A 20703-nucleotide genomic window follows, 5' to 3' on the forward strand; every position below is an offset into this window, starting at 1 on the left:
ATACTTTTTAATAGTTTTTTAATATATTTTTTTAATTTTAAATTATTTATATATAATATAAGTTAAATAATTTGTTGAATCTAAACATTTCAATTTTTTAAAATCGAACGATTGAGATTAATTGATTAGATATAATGATCAATATTTGATAAAAAAATATCCAACGGTTATTAAAATAAGAAATAATATATATTAAGTAAGGGTATAATAGTCATTTTATAAAAAAATTAACACCGTTAGTTGGAGTTAATGAAAAGGGGGCAATTGAGCTGAGTTTTACAAAACACAAATGGGTTTTAGCCTATTTTTAAAATAAAAAGGAATTTTTAGCCGACTTTTTAAAACAAATTAGAATTTTATGCATTTTGTTCTAATTTATCCTTACAGGAAAAAAGAAATCACAACTCCCTTTTTCTTTCTCCTTTTTTTTTTTCTATCTCATCTCCATTTTACTGTATTTTTAATCTCCTGAAGTCGCATGGAATGGGGGGTTACAAATGATAATTTTACATAATCTCGACCCTAAAATGCAAAACGACTAAAATATATTTGCAAATCCCAAATTTCTAATCTTCACTTTAAGAGGAATTAAATTGTGTAGTTGGTTTTCTGTATTCTGCTGGCATGAAGCCCTAGAGTAATTGCCAGTGTAATAAGTGATCTCTTGCTCTGTGCTCATTCAAACTTCACTCTTGGAACCCGAAAATGTAAGTTATGATTTATATTTCTTTAAATTGCTGCTATCACTTCTACTTGTTTGTGATTGTTGCGTTTTATTGCTCCATTTTCCAGTTGTTGAGCCGAATTATTGCTTCTGCTGTGTGTTCTCTGTCAAAAGTTTGGGTGCTGAGAGTGAGGCCCTTGTTTATTTACAGTTTTGGAAATGGCTGACAAGGATTCTTCATCTGGATCCAACAGTCAAAACCTAGATCAGGATTCTGCTGTGAACCCACTTTCCAATTTTCAGAACACCCTTGAGAACATTGTTCAGAAGTTTCAAGGCTCCAATCTGAATAACCAACAGCATAAGTTTTGGGAGACCCAGCCTGTTGGGCAATTTAAGGATGTTGGCAACTCGAGTTTGCCCGAGGGTCCTATTGAGCCGCCGACACCATTATCTGAGGTCAAACAAGAGCCCTACAACCTCCCTAGTTTGTATGAATGGACTGTCTGTGATATGGACTCTGACGAGGTCTGCAATGAGGTTTATGTTCTGTTGACAAATAATTATGTTGAGGATGATGATAACTTATTCAGGTTCAATTACTCGAAGGAGTTTCTTCGATGGGGTTTGCGTCCTCCGGGGTACTTCCGAAGTTGGCACATTGGTGTTCGTGTAAAGGCCTCCAAGAAATTGGTTGCATTTATTACTGGGATTCCAGTAAAATTAAGGGTCCGGGATGAGGTTGTCCGAATGGCTGAGGTTAACTTTCTGTGTGTTCATAAGAAGCTCAGGTCTAAGAGACTTGCTCCTGTGATGATTAAGGAAGTGACTAGGAGGATTCACTTGGAAAATATATGGCAGGCAGCTTATACTGCGGGAGTGCTTCTCCCTACGCCGATAACGACTTGCCAATACTGGCATCGGACATTGCACCCCAAGAAACTTATTGATGTTGGTTTCTCCAGGCTTGGAGAGAGGATGACAATGAGCCGTGCAATTAAACTCTATAGGCTTCCAAGTTCAACGGCAACCATTGGCTTGAGGAAAATGGAGCTCCGAGATGTTCCTGCAGTTACTCGGCTGCTAAGGAACTATTTGAGCCGGTTCGTAGTTGCTCCATTGTTTGATGATGATGAAGTTGAGCACTGGCTTCTTCCACAGGAGGATGTAGTTGATAGTTATGTAGTCGAGAGTCCAGATACTCATGAAATAACCGATTTCTTCAGCTTCTATACACTTCCGTCCTCTATCCTTAATAACCCAAATTACTCGACTTTAAAAGCAGCTTATACTTTCTACAATGTCTCCACTGCAACACCACTGCATCAGCTGATCCAGGATGCTCTTATTATTGCAAAGCAAAAGGATTTTGATGTTTATAATGCGCTTGATATCATGGAAAATGAGCCATTTCTGAAGGAACTCAAATTTGGTCGAGGTGATGGGCAGCTGTATTATTATCTGTATAATTATCGGCTGAAAGATGCTCTCCAACCATCAGAACTTGGACTCGTGCTGTTATAATTTGGCAGATCCCTTCCTCTGGAGCAATGCTTAGACCAGCAGTAGGACACCTTTTTCAGTCCCTTCATGGACTGTTCAAAGTTTTCAGTTGAATTTATGCATTCTCGTTGGCTCAACAAAGAGTTTTGGTCACTTGCGCAGGTGCATAGTTAAGGTTTCAGTTTAGCTTTGATATACTTGATCATGTCAAAAAGGTTGTGTGGAAGCAGCGCCCGCAGCGTATGTTGTGCATCTCTGAAAATTTTCATTCTGCCGAGATACTGTATACATGCACATGTCATTGCAAAATAATCATGTTACTGAAATTGTGTACATCTATTTGCTGCAAGCAGTAGTACCTTTTGTCAAGACCTGCTTTATTGATGCTTACTTGTTGTATGCGTTGAATTACTTGTATTTTATTTCCATGAATGATTTGATTTCATTTTGAGGAAGGATTGGAATGCATTTGAAATTTCCCTTGTGTATGGAAACCTGAATGAGCAATAACGACTACAGCCTTGGGTATTTAGACGGAAACTGTTCAATAGACCTGTTCAGTGTAAACTTCATTTGTTCCCCTTGAATGTGTACTGAATCCCAAATGTGTTGTCTTGATATGTGAAAAGGAAAAATGTTTGCTATGTATTGGATCGACACATGCTATAATCATATATATTTTTGTATAAAATGCTGAGCAGGTTTGTGTTTGGAAAGTATGAACAGAATTCATATCCATCAAGCAGCTGAAAGAATTTATCAGAATCTTCTCAAGAATATTGCCCTTGAGTTCCTCTTGTTGGGCCTGGAGCAAATGTTTTCCCCAACTCTAAAAGGGTTCGAGTCAGTATTCTTGAAGGAATCCTTTAACTACTAATCTAGGTTTCTATCTCTCTCTACTGGTCATTTGCATTATGCTTGATCTTGTAAATCCACTTGCAGCCATCGACTTATTTCCCTGTAGGCAATGGGACCAAGTCTTCTTCATTTTCTCCTGGGCATTGATTTCTTCTTGTATAGCATCTTCCACGTTTGATTATGTTTTTCCTCATGAAGAAGGGTGCAATTCTATGAGACAGTTGAAATTGTAAAGGCTGAGCTTGTTCCAAACACGACTTTAGTGCCACTCTTTTGCATTTCCTAAAATGATGTCATTTTTCTTTCTACCACCAACCTTGAGAATGTGTTACTTAACATGATTCTTGTTGAAGTTGCAGGCATAAAGAGGAAATAACAAAATCCTAAGAGTTTACATAGATTATGATTTCAACAAGTGGAAACTTACTAATTGAACATCGTTTCCACCTACATGTTCACTTCTAACTTGTCTTTCGTACAGGATATACAGAATCTTCTAATTAGCAAACAAATAATGAAAACAGATTAAATCCACTTCATATTTCCAAGAAATAAACACTTCTATACAAATTTCTGAGAGGCGGCCATATCCTTCACAAGATGCAAAGTAGGCTGTCAGGCCATTAGCAAAATTTCACCACGTGCACCTGCCAATCAGAAGAAAGGCAGATGAATCATAATTCTTCAAGAGAATAGGTATTTACCAAGATAAGCACAGAAGAAATGTGAGTTTGGAATGTACTTTGATCAAAACATTCCATAGCAAATTGTAGGAGTGATTCCATGTCTTCGGCCATTGTAGATACCCTTTCTGCCTCTTTCACGGATTCGGCAGCCACAAATGACTTGTTTTCAGCTTCCGCAATTTTGTAGGCAGCAGAAATTGCTGCTTCTTCCACTGTATCACCGAGATACCCAATGCTTGGAACTGGTCTGGGCCGTGAGTCTTTCTGTCTGGCAGCAGCGGTTTTCGTGTCTAGTACTGCATCTCGTTTTATCTTATAGCAATTCTGAACCTGTGGTTGGACATTAGAAGATGACTACCCTCGAATTTCCGCATTTCAGAGATTAATTTCAGCCATTTAGAAACAAATACACAAATGGTTATTTTGCGTGGTAGTAGTTGTAAAAACTAATACACTTAAAAGGTTATATTCCTAGTCCATCTTGCTGCTTCAAGTTAAACAAACCTTGTTTTTAGTTGTAGAACACTGCAAGATGCTACCCAAATAGATAATGAAGTTTATGACAGTAAAATTTAAAGAATACACATATGTGGCCATATAAAAGTCATTCTTTCTAAAATCCCAAACGGACCTAAGAGAATGCTCAAAATAGCCAATACCACGATAAAGAGTGAAAAGCAATGAAATGCCAATTTTACACCTTAAGCTTTCAACAGGAAAAATGGAGATCCAAGTATAATTTGAAAATAAGACTAAATGTAAGACAACAAAAGGATACAAGGGTGTATTTGAGCTAATTAGCAGGATGAGAAAAGGAATTACTTAGAATCAAATAAGGTGCTTGTTAAACATTTATCTCAAACTAAAAGGCAAGACTCAATGGGCAAACCACTCTCATAAGAAAAACAAACAGTTGTAATATGAACTGGAAACAAGTTGCCGACACAACACAACAATGAATAAATAAGTCAAAGTACAATTAAGAGATGCCCAGTAATGCGAAATTTGCAATCTAAGCACTTCCACAGAGAGTACAACACCTAAATCACCTTTTTCAAGTGATTAGATACAAATTTACCTTTTCGAGTTTGTCTTGTAGCACAAGCCTCCTTAATCTAGAACTCAACACCCTTTTGAAATTTTGAGGCACCTCATGCCTTTGCTGCATGAATAGCACAAATAGAAAAAGAAAATCTTTACTCTTTAAATCAAGCACAACAAGCATAAATTGAAACAATATCAAGATATTCAGCACATGAGACTGTTACTACATCAGAGAGTAAATAGATAGAGAACAATGTACTGTCACATACCTATTGCATGAGCAAAACTAACAACCAAGTGACCCAACAATCAAGTGCCTAACTCCCCGCCTAAACACACGTAGCTTTATTGAAAAAAAGAAATCAAGTGCCCGACAATGTCCATTCTCAAACATTTTCTTAGATCCAATTCCTAGAAGAACAATGAACAAGTAAAATTCTTAAATTTGTATGCTCAAGCAAAAATGAACATTTTTAAATATATAATTGACAAACTAAAAGAAAAGGGGGGGGGGGGGGGGAGGAGATCTGTTTGAATTGTTCTACATAGGTAGGATTGAACCTAAAAAGTTAACAAGTTCATGTTCCACATAAGGCTTCCTGGAAAATTGATAAACAAAATGTTGGCACTCAGAATTCTCAAATCACAATATAGATTAATAGACATGCTTAGATGAAAACAAGTCCAATGATTTCTGTAGAAAAGGGCAGTCAAGGAAAAGTTACAACGCCGTAAAATTTAAAGCCAACAAGAATTGAAAAGCATAAGGGAAAACATCGGGTAGAACCAGTAATACCTACAATGTTTTTTGGTCTGCTTACGTGGTAATAAATTAAAAGTAAGCCAATGTCAGGATATAAGCATCACAATTATTGTGGGTTCAGAAGCACATAGAAGATACGGTTTTAACCATGAAAATCTATTCAGTGGAAGGACGTGTCAGCAACACACAGGTGGCATAATCTACTTCCAGGGATAATATTTGCCAACTATATGTACCTACAAACAACTTATGTAGCTTTAAATCAATTATCAGTGTTACACTTGTGAATATCTGGAAGGGTTGCACTACCTTGAGGACACAACTTCTTTTCCACTCAAAAACGATGGTCCTCAACTTTATAAACTAATTTGTAGATTCAGACTAGATTTATCAATTGAGTATAAAAATCATTATGGTATATGTTTCACATACTTCAATAAAATTAGCAATTGCACCAGAATCTGATCCATTTGGCTCTTTAAGGGTTGACAGCGCCTCATATATCATTGCATTGTACCTGGGAACAGGCATAATGTTATGCATTAAATAAAAAAAAGAAATAAATGATAAAACTTGAGCATAAAGAAAAGGATCGAAGTAGACAAAAGGATTTTGGCATAGATGACTACACAGTTCTCAAAGAATTTTCAAGTATATGATAAGAGGTTTTTTCTTCTTCTATTTCTTCTTCCTGCTCGTTCAAGAATTTCGGGAGAACTGAACTTGTACTGACAACAGAACCAAGCAGTCAAATTCAACCATTATTTCAACTAGCTTTCCTTATTTCACAAGTGACACAGTACCTCAACCTGATATACCAGAGCAAATGGTAAAAATTCTAGAGTATGTCTATAAGTAATTTGCTACAGTACCTCGACAAGCACTAACTAAAAACATACATTAATGTGTTAGGTGCCTTTTCTTGCATGCCTATTAGTACATATGAGTTATGACGCCCGTACTCAATCAAGTCAATGAATTGTATTAGAAATCCATGTAATGCATCACCAACCCTACCTATTCACAACACGACCACAAACTTCTTAAATTCACGTAGATAGCAATCAGCATTGCACCTATCACAATGAATGATGAATAATTTTAATGACACCTAAAAATATCTCTAGCATTGTACTTTCCGCTAAATAATTAAAAATTTGAGATTAAGCAAAACACCAGGACCAATCAGAGCTTCTAGAATTAAAATGGAAAGTAACAAAACCCAATAGAAAAATGAACATACGAAGGGCAATGTAAAATGTAGTATATGAATACATCTTACTTGGCAGCATTATTTCCCTCTGGTATGGGCCTTGAAGAATCTAACATAACGACATCTGTTGACGGATCTTGGGATGATGAAGCAACGGGGGTAGAGGTCTGTGCAGTGAGCAGTGGAGTAGCAGGTGTGTCAGCAGGATTGATCTTCGCTTTTGGTGTCTTTGATTTATCTCTTGCACCTTGACCACTTGCAACACTCAAATTGCGCCATTTATCCTGAATAACGATATCATATCTTAGTATATAAACAGCCGAATTTATAAAAGAAACTGGCATCTGGGGCGATTAGAGAGATTGTTTATTAATTAACATCCATACATAGGGGCGGAGCTACTTAACAACGGACAATATTCTTTTCTGTTCGTCGAGTCAATGTAATAGCATAAGCAACAAAATCACATAACTGAACACTGAAACATGATTGGTTGTCATGTTCCACAAAATATGATACCTTTTTCTCCTGAATCTAGTATAAAACCATAACTGTGGATTATATACCCATCCACGCTGTCCAAACATTAGCTGGGGAACACAGCTGCGTAGTTCCACATATACGCTCAACCGCGCAATGTACAACTACACATAGGCAAATACACACCGAAGAAACACCATACACAACTAACTGGAAAACTACATCCGCACACAAAAACACTCACATACCTTGAGATCAATGTTGGAGCGCGCAAAAAGAAGGTGGTTAAACTCAGGGTCTCTCTGGATATTCTTCCACTTTCCAGCGCCGTGCTTGGCCACGCCGGCCCGAAGAGCTTCCTCCTCCTCTGAGGTCCACTTCTGCTTCGGATTCCCCATCTCCGGGCCGCCACCACCGTCACCGCCTCCTCAAATAATTAATAGTTCCGCCGAACAAATCCTTGGGATATCTGGTGTGAAGGGATCCTTGTATAGTGTTGCGGCGAAGATGGTGATAAAGGGAGATTGGGATAATTTCAGGGACGTAAAGGAAAATAATGGAGGGACCGTTGAGAAAATATGAGGATGGCGAGCAGTGTCGGGCCAAAAGAGGAACCTCAACCAGGTCTTCCATCAACTGCTTTTTTTCCCCCCCATAAAATTGATCATTGTGGCACCATGTTTATATGTATATATATAAAATAAATATTTTTTTAAATATATTATAAATAAAATTAAAATATATAAATTAGTACATTACATTAATAAAAAAAATTAATATTTAATCAATTAATATAAATTTTAAAAAGATTGAATAAGTTGGTTATTTTATCATGAAAAATATTTTTTATTTCACAAAAAAATAGTGCAATGATGTCATTAACCGCGTCAGTTTTTAATGTAAATGGACTTTTCTTTTTATATTAGTATTGATAAAATATTCCACCTAATTTTACACATTTCAATGGAAAATTATAATTTTGGTCCCACATAATAGATATTATTGTAATTTTAGTCCCACATGTTAGGTACTGTTACAATTTTGATCCCACATTAAAAAAAAAATATTGCACTTTTGGTTCCAACCCATTTGAATCGTTTAAGTGAGGGATGAAAAATCACTTTTGGAATGTCAAAAGTGAACTTTTTATAATTTGAAAATCATTAGACTTTTTTAAGGGAACTATATCTGATTTTATGGCAATTACCATACAATTCATTATAAAATGGTAATTCTTCCCACTAAATTTTGCAAAAAAAAAAAAAAAATCAGCTGCATAGTTATTTTTTTAAATATATATATATATGATATTTAATTCAATATTAATTTAAATAGTCAAACTCATAAAATTTTTGATTAAATAATATTTCGATCAATATAAATTATATTTAATAAATGGACTTATAATAATATAATTATATAAATTAATAATAATTAAAATCAAAATAAGCGTACCTATTTCGTCCGCATCAGTGTGCGTATGATGTGTGAATTAGTATGTGTGTATCATTTTTGTTTGCTTATACCCACATATATATAATATATTTGTGTGTGTATTGAAATCAGCAAAAGCAAAGCCGCGCGGGTGGAGGGGGGCAGCCACGTGCTCCTCCTCCTTTGATATTATCTGCTATGATTTTGTATAAGTTTCATGATTTTGTCCTACGACTCTTACAATTTTATCCTAAAAAGGCACTTTGCTATATAAGAAGGTCATGGTGCTTATAAGTTACTCAAACTCCTCGTTTACAATCAATATGGGATAATTGTTTGCATCATCAAACCTCGGAAGGGAGGGTTTGGGACGAATACATGACTTCACGCACACAGACAGTGTCAAATACTATGACTTACGACTTGATGGTGCTCCTTTGCGTAAGGTATTGTCCATTTTGACTTAGTATGAAAATTATAGATTTGTCGTGAAAATGTGTTAAGCTAAGGAGAAGAGGTTTTATGACTTATAAACTACTCAAATTTCTCATTTTTAATCAATATGGGACTCTTGTCTTTAAAGATTATTTTTTATCAAAGTGTTATCAAATGGAGGTATATTTAAAAACAAAATAAACTTTAAATGTGATCATCATAATTTTCAGTCTAATATGTATGTAATTGTAAATAAGTGAAAGCTCAAGCAATCTGAACGTAACTTTTACTTTTTTGTTAAATATAATGGTTGAGAGTGAGTGATATCATATCATTAATTTAATTAGAAGAAAAATAGTATATATTGAACTATATGATATCACTAGCTCTCAACCATTACTTTCATACTGTATAAGTGCAATTTCTTACTTTATCTACATAGAAAGAAAGAAATAAGTATTACTTCAACCAAGTTTCTGATAATAGACTAAAAATACATGGAAATATTCCAATTATTTGTTCCAAGCAAAGAAAACATTCTAACTTCACGTAGTTACGGTTTGCTAAGTTTTCTTCTAAGTTTTGCTAACCATAGATAAGCAAAAAAAGAGTCGTGTTTTGCTAAGGTTTGAGATTTTTAGTAAAATTCATGCTTATTTCATCAATCATTTTGCATTTTTAAGCAATGAAAGTTCAATCTAAATATTAAAGAAAAGAATTTTATGCAATGGGTATATTAAATGGAATAGAAAAGCAATCAAATTTGGCACTTCATGCTCATATGTAAAACCATCGACTGCGTTATTTCCAGCTTTTGCATCCGTGGTCATTCACTACAGGGAGCTTTCATCGTGCACAAAAACATATACAGAGAGTGATGATAAACATTTCTTACCGATCCAAGCCTGAAGATTGTCCAGTACAAAAGGTTCTCTTTCATACGCATTTAAAGGATTAGGTATGTAATTGTTCGTCACAAAATGCATCAGTCGACCTGTGTAAATTCAAGTGCATTGGCGTCTGGATCTCGTGTGAAAATCGCTGGTCTCCCCGAGCGACTAAGGGTATATGGAATGCCTGAAAAGTGAACGATGAGCTTGATCTTAGAAGCCAAAGTAGTAAAATGAAATGCGGAAGATCCATATAGAGAACTCCGAAGAACAAATAAGGGAATAAATGATGAATTTGATGATTGTTTATTATAAATTACCAGCTTTATCAAGGATGTCTTTTAGTTTAGACACATCTCGAATCCCTATGCAAGCATGACGATCTCGACCACCGTGCTCTGGTCGTCCCGTTAGTGGATCAGGATTTGGAAGCTCCATCAGATGTATCATCTCAGAGCCGACCCACAACCAAGCACCCCTATATGGGAGTTTATCATGTGGCCGCGCCTCATTTATAGGTAGACCTGATTTTGGGATAAGATTTCAAGTTTTCTTCTTGATGGAAAAGGATAAAATTTGTCATCTTTTAAAGCAGAAATAAACATTACCGAGGATATTCTGGTAAAAGTGCAGGGACCGTTCAAGATTCTCGCACAAGATTCCAACATGGTGAACACCGACCACACCGAAATCTTCAAGAACACAACCATCTTTATCAAAGTATGCCAAAGATAATATTGAACCTCAATACAGGTAAAAGAATTTATCTTCACCATCACTCATTATTTGTTTCCCAATCTGTTGTGACATCAAATAGTTGATCGTAGCTAGTACAGCTCAACACAAGTTTAGAAAACATGACAACAAAGTTCATGCTTAATTTCTTGAATAAATATGGTAGACCAGAAATTACCATGCGGTCTTACATGATTCCACATTAAAACTCTGAAACCATATTTTTGGTTGTAAGTGTCTTTGTCATGGCTACAAACCATATATCAACTACCCTAAAAGAAAGAGCGGAAAGACTCAATATGATCAACTTATCTTTCATATATTACCACCAATAACAAATAGTGATAGCTCAGTCTCTGCACAAAGGGGTATGCCAGAAATTAGATATCTCAGCAACGAGCCTTCTTAGCTTATAAAAACATGATAAAGTTGGTCACAAGCAAATCAGATGAATTAATCACGTATAACTCAGGAAAATACAATTAAAAGAATCCTTGTCTTACTTCTACCAGAGTAATGGACTACATATGCAATTTAATAGCAGATATGCTCAAATTCGTTGATACTATTGCTTCTATACACTCATGAACAAAAGGATCTGGGATTTCTAGCCAATTCATCCAAAAGATCAGGTGCATTATTCATTTATCTCAGTACCAGCAATGCACTTAATAACCACCAAGTGCAAATCCAATAGAAAATTGGTAATTCAAAAGGGAAAGATGGAAAAATGATTACCATCCCTGTCTTCAGCTGCCTCAACATTCACAGAATCCTTCGCAAGCACATCTGTCTCTGTGGATGCTTTACTTTTTATTACCGGAAACTGAACATTGTGCCGTCCATTTTTCCTAAAAAGCATATAATCTCTCTTTGACAGTGTTTTCATTACAAGAGTTCCTGCATTTCCATCATTCTAAGAAAGAGAGGTTGATTAAGGCATCCAGCATCGCATAAACATAACCAGGAAAATCGGGAGCAAACATAGTACTGCATAACACCTGTTCCAGTGAAACCATATCTTTCTTCAAAACAAACCTAAAGACTGTCTTTTTCATAAGCATGCAACCTCTTCTTATTCAACTAGCAAAATCCAGGGGAAACAGTTTCACAAGCCTACTCTAAGATGCTTCGAGCCTTTGACATGTAAAACACGACGAGAGTGCCTAATACAATAAACATTACGCACAGAGCTCAGCATTAATACCCGGGATAGGAAATAGAATCTTGCCAGTCGAAATTTAAGTAGAAAGCAGCATTCAATCCGTGGAAATGGGATCACAATGACGCATTTCACTTGTATTAGTTTATGTTTAAGAAGAAGATTAAAACTGAATGCCTCGTATCACAACCACTCTTTTAATCTGGTTCCACTGCATACATCTTCATAACTTCCTCACCATCATTGCTCTATATACTAAATTAGAAGTGAGAAAGCATCAGCAAAAAGAGACCATCACCATTCAGTTCATCACAGAAGGGGAACATCAACATGAAACCATACCAGTTCTATGAATTCAAGCATCCAATTTTCATATTTAATACGTTGATGAATAATCAAATACACATACTCCAGAAATCACTGAAACTTCATTGCGCCTCCTCATCAAAATAACAAAAGAAAAAGAAAGAAAAATCAGCTATAAAGGGGTAATCATGAATTCAATCTTCACCTCCTGGTCGAGGAAACAGACAAAGAGACATCGAAGAAGAACTCAACAGTAAAGCAATTATATCAAAATCTAGAAATTCCATAAAAAAACAAAACACAGAAAATTACAAGTATGAATTCACATACAGGTGCAGTACCCATATTATGGAATAAAAGGTTTTGTTACCTTGTTGAGAGGCAAATTGAGAGGTGGGCTCAGTAGAGAAGCCATGAATGGAGCTTCACCTGTGAGAATAATTAGCGAAATTGGTTCATACTTAGGTGTATAGAAAGAGTGGTTAAAAGCCACTCAACGACAAAAACCAGTTCACGGCTGAGGACTTTGGGTGGCAGAGCACCACTGCTTCACGTCTGGGGGTCAATCTGAAAATACGGGAAAGTATAGGGAATATTGAGAACAAATGTAAATTCTACTTGATTATCAGAAAATATTTTATTTTTAAAATTAATTATGGAATTTCGGTACATAATTTTATAATTGATTATACAATTTTCATATTATAATTAAATTTCATAATTAATTTTATTTTTAAGGTTAATTAAGGAGTTTACAAATTACTTTGACGGGCATAATACACTAATTTTAAATAAAAAATAATTGTAATAAAATTGAAAACGAAAAATTATATTACCATTTGATGAAATTATATCTATACTTGAAACGCAGATTTCATATGTCTATAAAATATTACCATTTGTTTTATATCAATAATATTTTTTATGTTAAATAGTAGTGTAAATATTTTATGTTACTATTAATATTTTAGAAGAATTTGTTTATACTTTTAAATGTTCATATAATTTTTGGTTGGATGAGCTTCTAAAATTTTTAAAAACATATTATAAGATGTTTGAAAATTTATAATATATTAAAAATATAAGACGAATTTTTTTGAAGGATATACTTATAAAATTCAAAAATAAAAATATTGACATTAAAATATATTGAAATAAATTATCAATTAAAAATTCAAAACAAATTGACTAATGCTTTAATTATAAATTAAAGTTTACAATAAATTTTCAACTTCATATATTTTTCAGAATGGATAAATTCCTCATAAGTTCATACCAAATCTGGGTTTATGCATTTTAATGGACTGATCCAAGATAAAATATAATTTTTTTTTTATATTTTAGATTGGTTAATTGGGCCGATGCATTTTTTAATATTATCCATTAGGAAATTGGCCCCACCAAAATTTATAATATTGAACCTCAACAAAAGTGAACTTTGAGGTGAAATCTCAGCACATACACATAAAAAGGGAGGTTCGGAGCACAACAACGCAAACTGAAAGCAAGAATCAAACTCTTGGCTACGAAGAAGTGTAGCAATTATAATCCCAAGTTCTACATCTTTTTTGGCTATAAACCTTAAAAGAGCATTGATACTAAATTTAAAGGTGATTTGTAATTTACTGCGAAAAACTCAGAGTAAATTACACACCCGCATTCAGAAACAAGCTTACAACCCTTCAATTTTAATTTGGAGAGAAAAGATCAGGGAATGTCCTTCGCTTTCAAAGATTGTAACATTTTTATTCATAAAAAGATCATTTATACATATTTTTTTGATTATTTGTAATTTTTTTGGCTCACCTAAAATTTACGTGAACAAAGATATTGTGATCTTATAGGCTAGCTCCCGACTTATTTTAAAAACTCTAAGAAACTCCTTTAATTTCAATCATATTAATTAAAAGATTCTCATTACTGAAAATCTTATAAGCTTCACATTATTTATTTTATGTAAATGCTTTAAAAACAATAAAACAAAATTAACATCTTATAAACTCAAAAAGGATCTTACAAGATATATAAACTTATAAAAGATTTGAATAAAATACAACCAAACGATCTTTAAATGAATATTTTCTAGTTAAGGCAAAGGTCAATTAGTGTACTACTACAACTACCTCTCATGAGATTTGACATAATTACAAATATCTTTTCATTGTTTCAAAAATTATAAATACCTTTCTGATTTTGATGTCCGTTTAACAACAAGCCAAATTTCGTAGGTTTTCATCCAATTTTTATAACGAACTAACCAAAATGTCTTTTTGAATTATAAATTATGATTTTGTATATTTATGATTTCTTAAAATATTTTTATGAACTAATATTCCCTCTAAATTATTTATGTTACTCACCCTCAATTTTTTTTTATTTTTTTAAAAAAATTCAATAAAGATAAAATAATAATGTCTACTTCACCGCTTATGGACTGTACAATTATTTTAAAATTTGTATTTTTTTAAACATCAAATAATATTTGTAATTACCCTAGAAAGTAAAATAAAGAGAAGTAGGAAACTTCAGCAGCGCTTCTTGTGATGAAGACTCCATTCATTGTGTTTCAAGAGATATGTACCCCTCTCAATCCCCACCATTCTCTGATTCAAATTTCTTCCTCATTTCCTTTTGCGTTAATTACACTAGACCCCTCCAAAAAATATGAAATTATATTTTGTTAATTTTTTTAAAATTATCCTTATACTCTCTCTAAAAATTCATAATTTACAACTGATCTCATTTTCTGGGGGTTTGAATAAAAAATATTGATTTTAGCAAAGAAATTATATTAAATTTTTTATTTCATTCTTTATTAATATTTTTATATAATAATTTTATATTTATAAAGAAAAAAATATAATGATGATAATCTCATAGGACAGATATATTATATTTATCTTTTCATAAGTACAAAAGTATACATAAGAAGATCAGATTAAGGACAAAATTAAAAATTTATATAATTTTTTTTTTAGCTAATGTCAATATTTTCGTCAAATATAATGAAGGAAAATAGATGTAAATGTATTTTTTTTTAAAAAAATACAAGTGTAATTTTAAAAAGTATTTAAATAAAATAAAATTTTATATTTTAAAATATGATACAAGCGTAATTAGCCTTGGCCTTTTTGGTCATACTTTTCCAACCGCGTAAAACAAACTTAAAATAATTATCATCGTCCGAATCAAAACCCCCTCAACAGAACCCACCGTCCAGAATCTTCCTCCGTACCGTGTCTCACGCGTCCTCCCTTTGCATATATACATAAATCTGAAAACCAGAGCACTTGTGTTCACACCCTCGTTCAGACTTCTTTATTACTCCCTCCTTTTCAAACACTTTCACACCCCTTATTTAAATCTTCATGGAAATCTCTGCTTTCCCATTTCCAGAACACTACGACAACAACAGTAATACTACTTTCTTTCAAGATTTCGAGCCCGTTGGTTTTTTTAACGCTAGAAAGCGGCCCAGAAGCGATTACAGCTTGTACGAAGATGTTGAGTACGATTCATCGCTACAGAAGTTGCTGAGACAATTGTTGGATTTCGATTGCCCGCAGGAGGAGGAGGAAGAGCAGGCCCGGAACGTGTTTTCAGGGCCGGAATCCATAATCTTGGGGGACGTGGAGTGTAAGAGAAGTAATCGAAAAATTATGGATGAGAACGAACAGTATTTTGCTGATTCTGGCAATTCATCGAATGCCAAGAGGGCGCGGTCTGAGTATGGCAGTGTTGCGACGATGTCTGATGAGTCTACCAGCGCGGGGAGTGGCGGGGCGCAGCGGAGATTGTGGGTGAAAAACCGGTCGAAAGCGTGGTGGGAGCAAGTTAACAGCCCGGATTTTCCTGATGAGGAGTTCAAGAAAGCTTTTCGGATGAGCAGAGCGACGTTTGACATGATATGTGAAGAACTCGAGTCTGTTGTCACCAAGAAAGACACAATGCTGCGGCTGGCGATTCCAGCGGGTCGCCGTGTGCATATGGAGATTGGCCACCGGCGAGGCTCTCCGCGAAGTGTCCAAGCGTTTCGGGTTGGGAATCTCGACCTGCCATAAGCTGGTTCTTGAGGTTTGCACTGCAATAAGAAGCGTGATGATGCCCAAGTTCTTGCAGTGGCCGGACGACAACAAAATGACGGAAATCAAGAGGGAATTCGAGTTCTTTTCCGGGATTCCGAACGTGGGCGGATCAATGTACACCACTCACATTCCAATCATAGCTCCAAAACTCGGCGTGGCGGCTTATTTCAACAAGAGGCACACAGAGAGGAATCAAAAGACTTCTTACTCCATTACCCTTCAAGGCGTGGTTGATCCTAAGGGAATTTTCACTGACATTTGCGTCGGATGGCCTGGATCAATGAGTGATGAACAGGTGCTGGAAAAATCAGCCCTTTTCCAGAGGGCAAACAAGGGTGCACTGAAGGATGTTTGGGTCGTCGGGAATTCCCGCTACCCGTTGATGGACTGGATTTTGGTGCCATACAATCACCAAAACCTTACATGGACGCAGCACGCGTTCAACGAGAAAGTTGAGGAGGTGCAGAAGGTCGCTAAGGAGTCGTTCGCGCGGTTGAAAGGCCGGTGGAGCTGCCTCCAGAAGAGAACCGAGATGAAACTTCAGGACCTGCCGGTGGTTCTTGGGGCTTGCTGCGTTTTGCATAACATATGTGAGATGATGAACGAGGGATTGAGCCCAGAGCTGAGGTTTGAGCTGTTTGATGACGAAACGGTCGCTGAGAACGGTGTGAGATCGGCTAATGCGATGCATGCTAGAGACCAGATTGCTCACAAGCTCCTGCATCACAATCTTGCAGGCACTAGTTTCATGTATTGACAGTTGTTCGAAGATGAAAAGTTTTGTAGTGTGGTGTTAGTGATGATCTAATTCTTTCATGGCTTGCTGCAGTAGTCATGTTGGAGAATAAATTAGGGGTGGGATGTAATTTGTTAATTTATAGGTAGACATTATTTGGCTTTTCATGAAATAGATGAAATATTTAGCTGGGTATTCTATGTTTGACTCATACGTAGAATTCTCAGTCATTTTGTATAATGTAATTTTATGACATAATACTTGAAATTCTATAACATTCTACGGATGTCCTTTTAGTACATATTGTTTATACTTTATAGGCTCATATATACAGTAAATGTACAAGATTATTTTCAATCAAAGAATTTGATTTATATATATAGCTTAATTACATGTGTATAACGTAAAAATAAAGAAATATCTCCGAAACCAAATCATATAGATATCACAAAAATCACTAAAATTTTGTTATGATTCTTTTATGATTTTATAGTTATTTGAAGAATCAATTCATGATTTTCAACATATCATATGTACAAAGATCACGTTATTTATTTTATTGAAGAAAATATTTTATACACACAATGTATATATATTAAATAGAAAAAAAAATACATAAATAATATTAATAATCGATCAAACCCGAGGTGGGTAAAATTTTTTCCTTGTTTTACAAATCCGTCTTACAATTTTGCATAGCAAGTTTAAATTGTAAATAGAACTCATAATTCGCTTGTTTATGTAGGGAGTGTGGAGTATAATTTTACAATCTGTCCCAATACAAATTATAATAAAAAAACATGACAAACAATTTATTATTAGGGCAAGATTATAATTTTACAATATTTAAGCTTCTTAGTACATATAATTGATCATCGTTGTTGTATAAAATATTCCAGTAAGAGATTTTGTCCGTTCATGCACATACTTTGCACCAATCACAAAATAAGTATATTATATTGTTATTATATTTTTTAAGCAAATTAGGTTCCACCGAACCACTTTTCCAACTGTACATCAATCACACAACAAATATGTTATATTTATTATATAATTAATTCAACTTAATCAAAGTTAATCTGATTCAAAATTCAAATCCTCATTATATAATTGAATCAAATTTTAGGGATGTAAATTAGAATTTCCCACCATTTACAACACCAACCAAAATTCTCATGGTATCATCTTGTCCCTCACTCTTTCAAAGCTTTTCCACATTGAATTGAAAGTGAGGCCTTACGATTTGTCCGTAGTACGTACGATAAAGAGATGAAGAAGATGAGTTTGTTCTTGACCAATATTGCTTGCAATTTCCCAATTATTACAGTTTTGAGAAAATTGCAATTTTAATTCTAAAAATATAGAATAATTTGTAATATTAGTCACATACATTTTGGAATAACCAATTAATTCCACTACTGCAATACTAATCCCACACTTTAAAAAGATATTACAAAATCAGCCTCAAAGTCAGTCCTAAATATTATGATTTTTTTTATGATAAGATTAATTTTATAATATTTTTTTAAATTATGAGACTAATATTAATTATTTCAAAAAATATAAAACTAATATCACAAATCACCTAATAATTCAAAACCAAAATTATAATTTCCTCTAGAGTTTCTTCTTGTCAAATTGATACAGCCATAAAAAGAAAACCTAGGACCATCAAAAACCATGGGTCTTGACTCTTGATTCCGCCGGGTTAGGTTCCTAAATCCGACGACTGACCATTTGCCACGAGGCGGCATGGGGTTGGGGATTGTTTGGCATATTGTGTTGCTCAACTCTTTGTCCCCAGTGTGTATAGGTTGGTGATCTGTAAGGACTTGATAGAGATTTGACTATTATATATTCTATTCATATGGTATTGTCAAATAAATTTAATGAAAAGTACAACACTTTTGCGGATTAAACTTGGAAAGGGATGATGGTAGTTGGAGATCGATCTTACGTAGTTAATTGGGAGCAGTCAAAGGTTTGTTATGTTATCTTAAACAGTGGGCTGACTTGTTGACCCGGCTGGATGTACATTTTTATGCCAGTCATTTAAGTATGGGTTCCAATTCATTGTTGACTGGGAGGGAATATGATGATGCTAAAAAGTAAAAAGATAGATATTGTTGGGGTTAAATCATAAATACTTTTTTTTTGGATTCAAAATCGATATAAGTGGGTCGGCACTGTTTGGATTTGATGTACGTCGCGCAAAATATGGATCGGGCCGCTGGAATAGGTCTCAAAATTGGATCGCTAGATCCTTCCTTTGAGCTACCTGTTAGTGGATTTTGAGAACAAAGCAAACATAAGACTAGTCGAGTAGTCCTCATCGAAGGCCCTCCGATACCTAAGTTACAAATATAGGATTGAAAAATATGAGGTCGAAAGCACAATGAAGTCGAATGAGACCAGAAAATAGAGGTGAACAGTAATAAATATGTCTTTGAATAATCATAAATGAAAATATTTATAATAGTACGGTACCCTCTGCCTTTGTGACACGTAGCGCCGGTAAGATCTTGCCACGTCACCTCATTCAAGGGCTGCAGCAATGGTTGACTTTGGCTTGGTCAAATGGGTCCCACTTGGTCAGCTATATAACATAAAAATGTCATAGAATACAGGGGTATTTTGATAATTTAATAATTTTCTTTTATTGGACAGAATTGATTTAATTGGGAATCGATCATGTATCTGAGTCGATTCATATGGTAAAAACCGCTAAAAATAAAATCGGTCTGGACCGATCAAATAATTGATAAAAATGTTTGGAGTAAATTGATTTTCAACTCAATCCAAAATCTTTGGCTCTACACATCAAAAATGGGAAGTAACGCATATAAACAAATAATAAAATTATACCGAATAAAATAATTGTAATTATATACTATTATATTACTTTAATTTTGACTTGAACTAGTTAAATTATTAATTACTTTTTCTATAATATAATCAAAAAATATATTTTTTTTCTAGTCAAATAATAATCTAATAAATGATTCTCGTAAAAATTACTCAAAATACAATAGGAGCATTATAAATATATATGTTTGAGACCAATTTTATCCGATTGATTAATTCAAGGAGGTCAATGTTACATTTTATTAATTTAGGATATAATTAAAGGAATAAAGTGTATTTAACAAAAAAAAATTGAAATTGTAACTGAAAATTTTGGACTCTTCCTATAATTAATTGCTTGGAGCATCAATCAACTTACCTTAAGTCTAAATTGTTAAAATGTGTATTGTAAAGAGGCATTAATAGAAAATTGACAGCTGCATCCATTAAATTTTAATATTACTATGATCCACAACTTTCTTTCCCACTCATAAGTCTTTGATTTTTAACTATAATTCTATCATCAATTTTTCTTTAAAAAACAAATAAAATATGAAATAAAGGGACAAAATTGTTAAAACAAAAGAAACACCCAAAGGGTTGGATGAATCAAGATGCATATAAATGATCAGCTCGATATAGTATCGAATTGATTTAATAAAAAAATTAATTTGTCCGGTCTATATCTGTTTAAGATGTTAGATGTGGCCAGTCCCTAGTCCATGATCTAGGGCCACCTGATCATGGGCTGAGTTTATTGGGATATTTTTTTTTAATAATACATGTTATATAATTTTTTATTTTATTCTTTTAAATTGATTGTTCTATTGTAATTTTTTATACTTTTAAAACTCTAAAAAAAATT

At 34.1% G+C, this 20703-nt stretch overlaps 3 protein-coding genes and 1 pseudogene across 4 annotated transcripts; 2 read left to right on the plus strand and 2 right to left on the minus strand.

Moving 5' to 3' along the window:
- Nucleotides 557-2811, plus strand: LOC105173638 (glycylpeptide N-tetradecanoyltransferase 1). 2 transcript variants are annotated; one of them, XM_011095459.2, is made up of 2 exons: nt 557-707; nt 793-2811. In XM_011095459.2, exon 2 carries the CDS (start codon nt 884-886, stop codon nt 2186-2188), a length of 1305 nt encoding a protein of 434 aa, XP_011093761.1. In that variant the 5' UTR covers nt 557-707; nt 793-883; the 3' UTR covers nt 2189-2811. The 2 variants fall into 2 exon arrangements, with proteins under 2 accessions (XP_011093761.1, XP_011093762.1); XM_011095460.2 differs by having other exon boundaries at nt 560-707; nt 876-2811.
- Nucleotides 3404-7868, minus strand: LOC105173639 (telomere repeat-binding factor 4). The gene is made up of 6 exons (XM_011095461.2): nt 7460-7868; nt 6801-7015; nt 5951-6035; nt 4790-4873; nt 3768-4041; nt 3404-3672 (listed from the first exon to the last, which is right to left on the minus strand). Exons 1-6 carry the CDS (start codon nt 7607-7609, stop codon nt 3641-3643), a joined length of 840 nt encoding a protein of 279 aa, XP_011093763.1. The 5' UTR covers nt 7610-7868; the 3' UTR covers nt 3404-3640.
- On the minus strand, nt 9858-12719 carry LOC105173640. The gene is made up of 5 exons (XM_011095462.2): nt 12544-12719; nt 11444-11621; nt 10579-10662; nt 10291-10494; nt 9858-10157 (listed from the first exon to the last, which is right to left on the minus strand). Exons 1-5 carry the CDS (start codon nt 12586-12588, stop codon nt 10066-10068), a joined length of 603 nt encoding a protein of 200 aa, XP_011093764.1. The 5' UTR covers nt 12589-12719; the 3' UTR covers nt 9858-10065.
- LOC105173642 lies at nt 15457-17263 on the plus strand (annotated as a pseudogene).

The sequence above is a fragment of the Sesamum indicum genome, linkage group LG11 (genome assembly GCF_000512975.1).
Source record: "Sesamum indicum cultivar Zhongzhi No. 13 linkage group LG11, S_indicum_v1.0, whole genome shotgun sequence".
In the NCBI taxonomy this organism is placed as follows: domain Eukaryota; kingdom Viridiplantae; phylum Streptophyta; class Magnoliopsida; order Lamiales; family Pedaliaceae; genus Sesamum; species Sesamum indicum.

Coding starts and splice junctions, on each gene's coding strand:
- LOC105173638 (XM_011095459.2), top strand. CDS start 884: ATGGCTGACAAGGATTCTTCATCTGGATCCAACAGTCAAAACCTAGAT.
- LOC105173639 (XM_011095461.2), bottom strand. CDS start 7,609: ATGGGGAATCCGAAGCAGAAGTGGACCTCAGAGGAGGAGGAAGCTCTT. Junction 6,036..6,800: donor GAGGGAAATAATGCTGCCAA/GTAAGATGTATT, acceptor GCCTGTTCCCAG/GTACAATGCAATGATATATG. Junction 3,673..3,767: donor TATGGAATGTTTTGATCAAA/GTACATTCCAAA, acceptor TCTGATTGGCAG/GTGCACGTGGTGAAATTTTG.
- LOC105173640 (XM_011095462.2), bottom strand. CDS start 12,588: ATGGCTTCTCTACTGAGCCCACCTCTCAATTTGCCTCTCAACAAG. Junction 10,495..10,578: donor CTTTTACCAGAATATCCTCG/GTAATGTTTATT, acceptor TCCCAAAATCAG/GTCTACCTATAAATGAGGCG. Junction 10,158..10,290: donor AGACATCCTTGATAAAGCTG/GTAATTTATAAT, acceptor TTCACTTTTCAG/GCATTCCATATACCCTTAGT.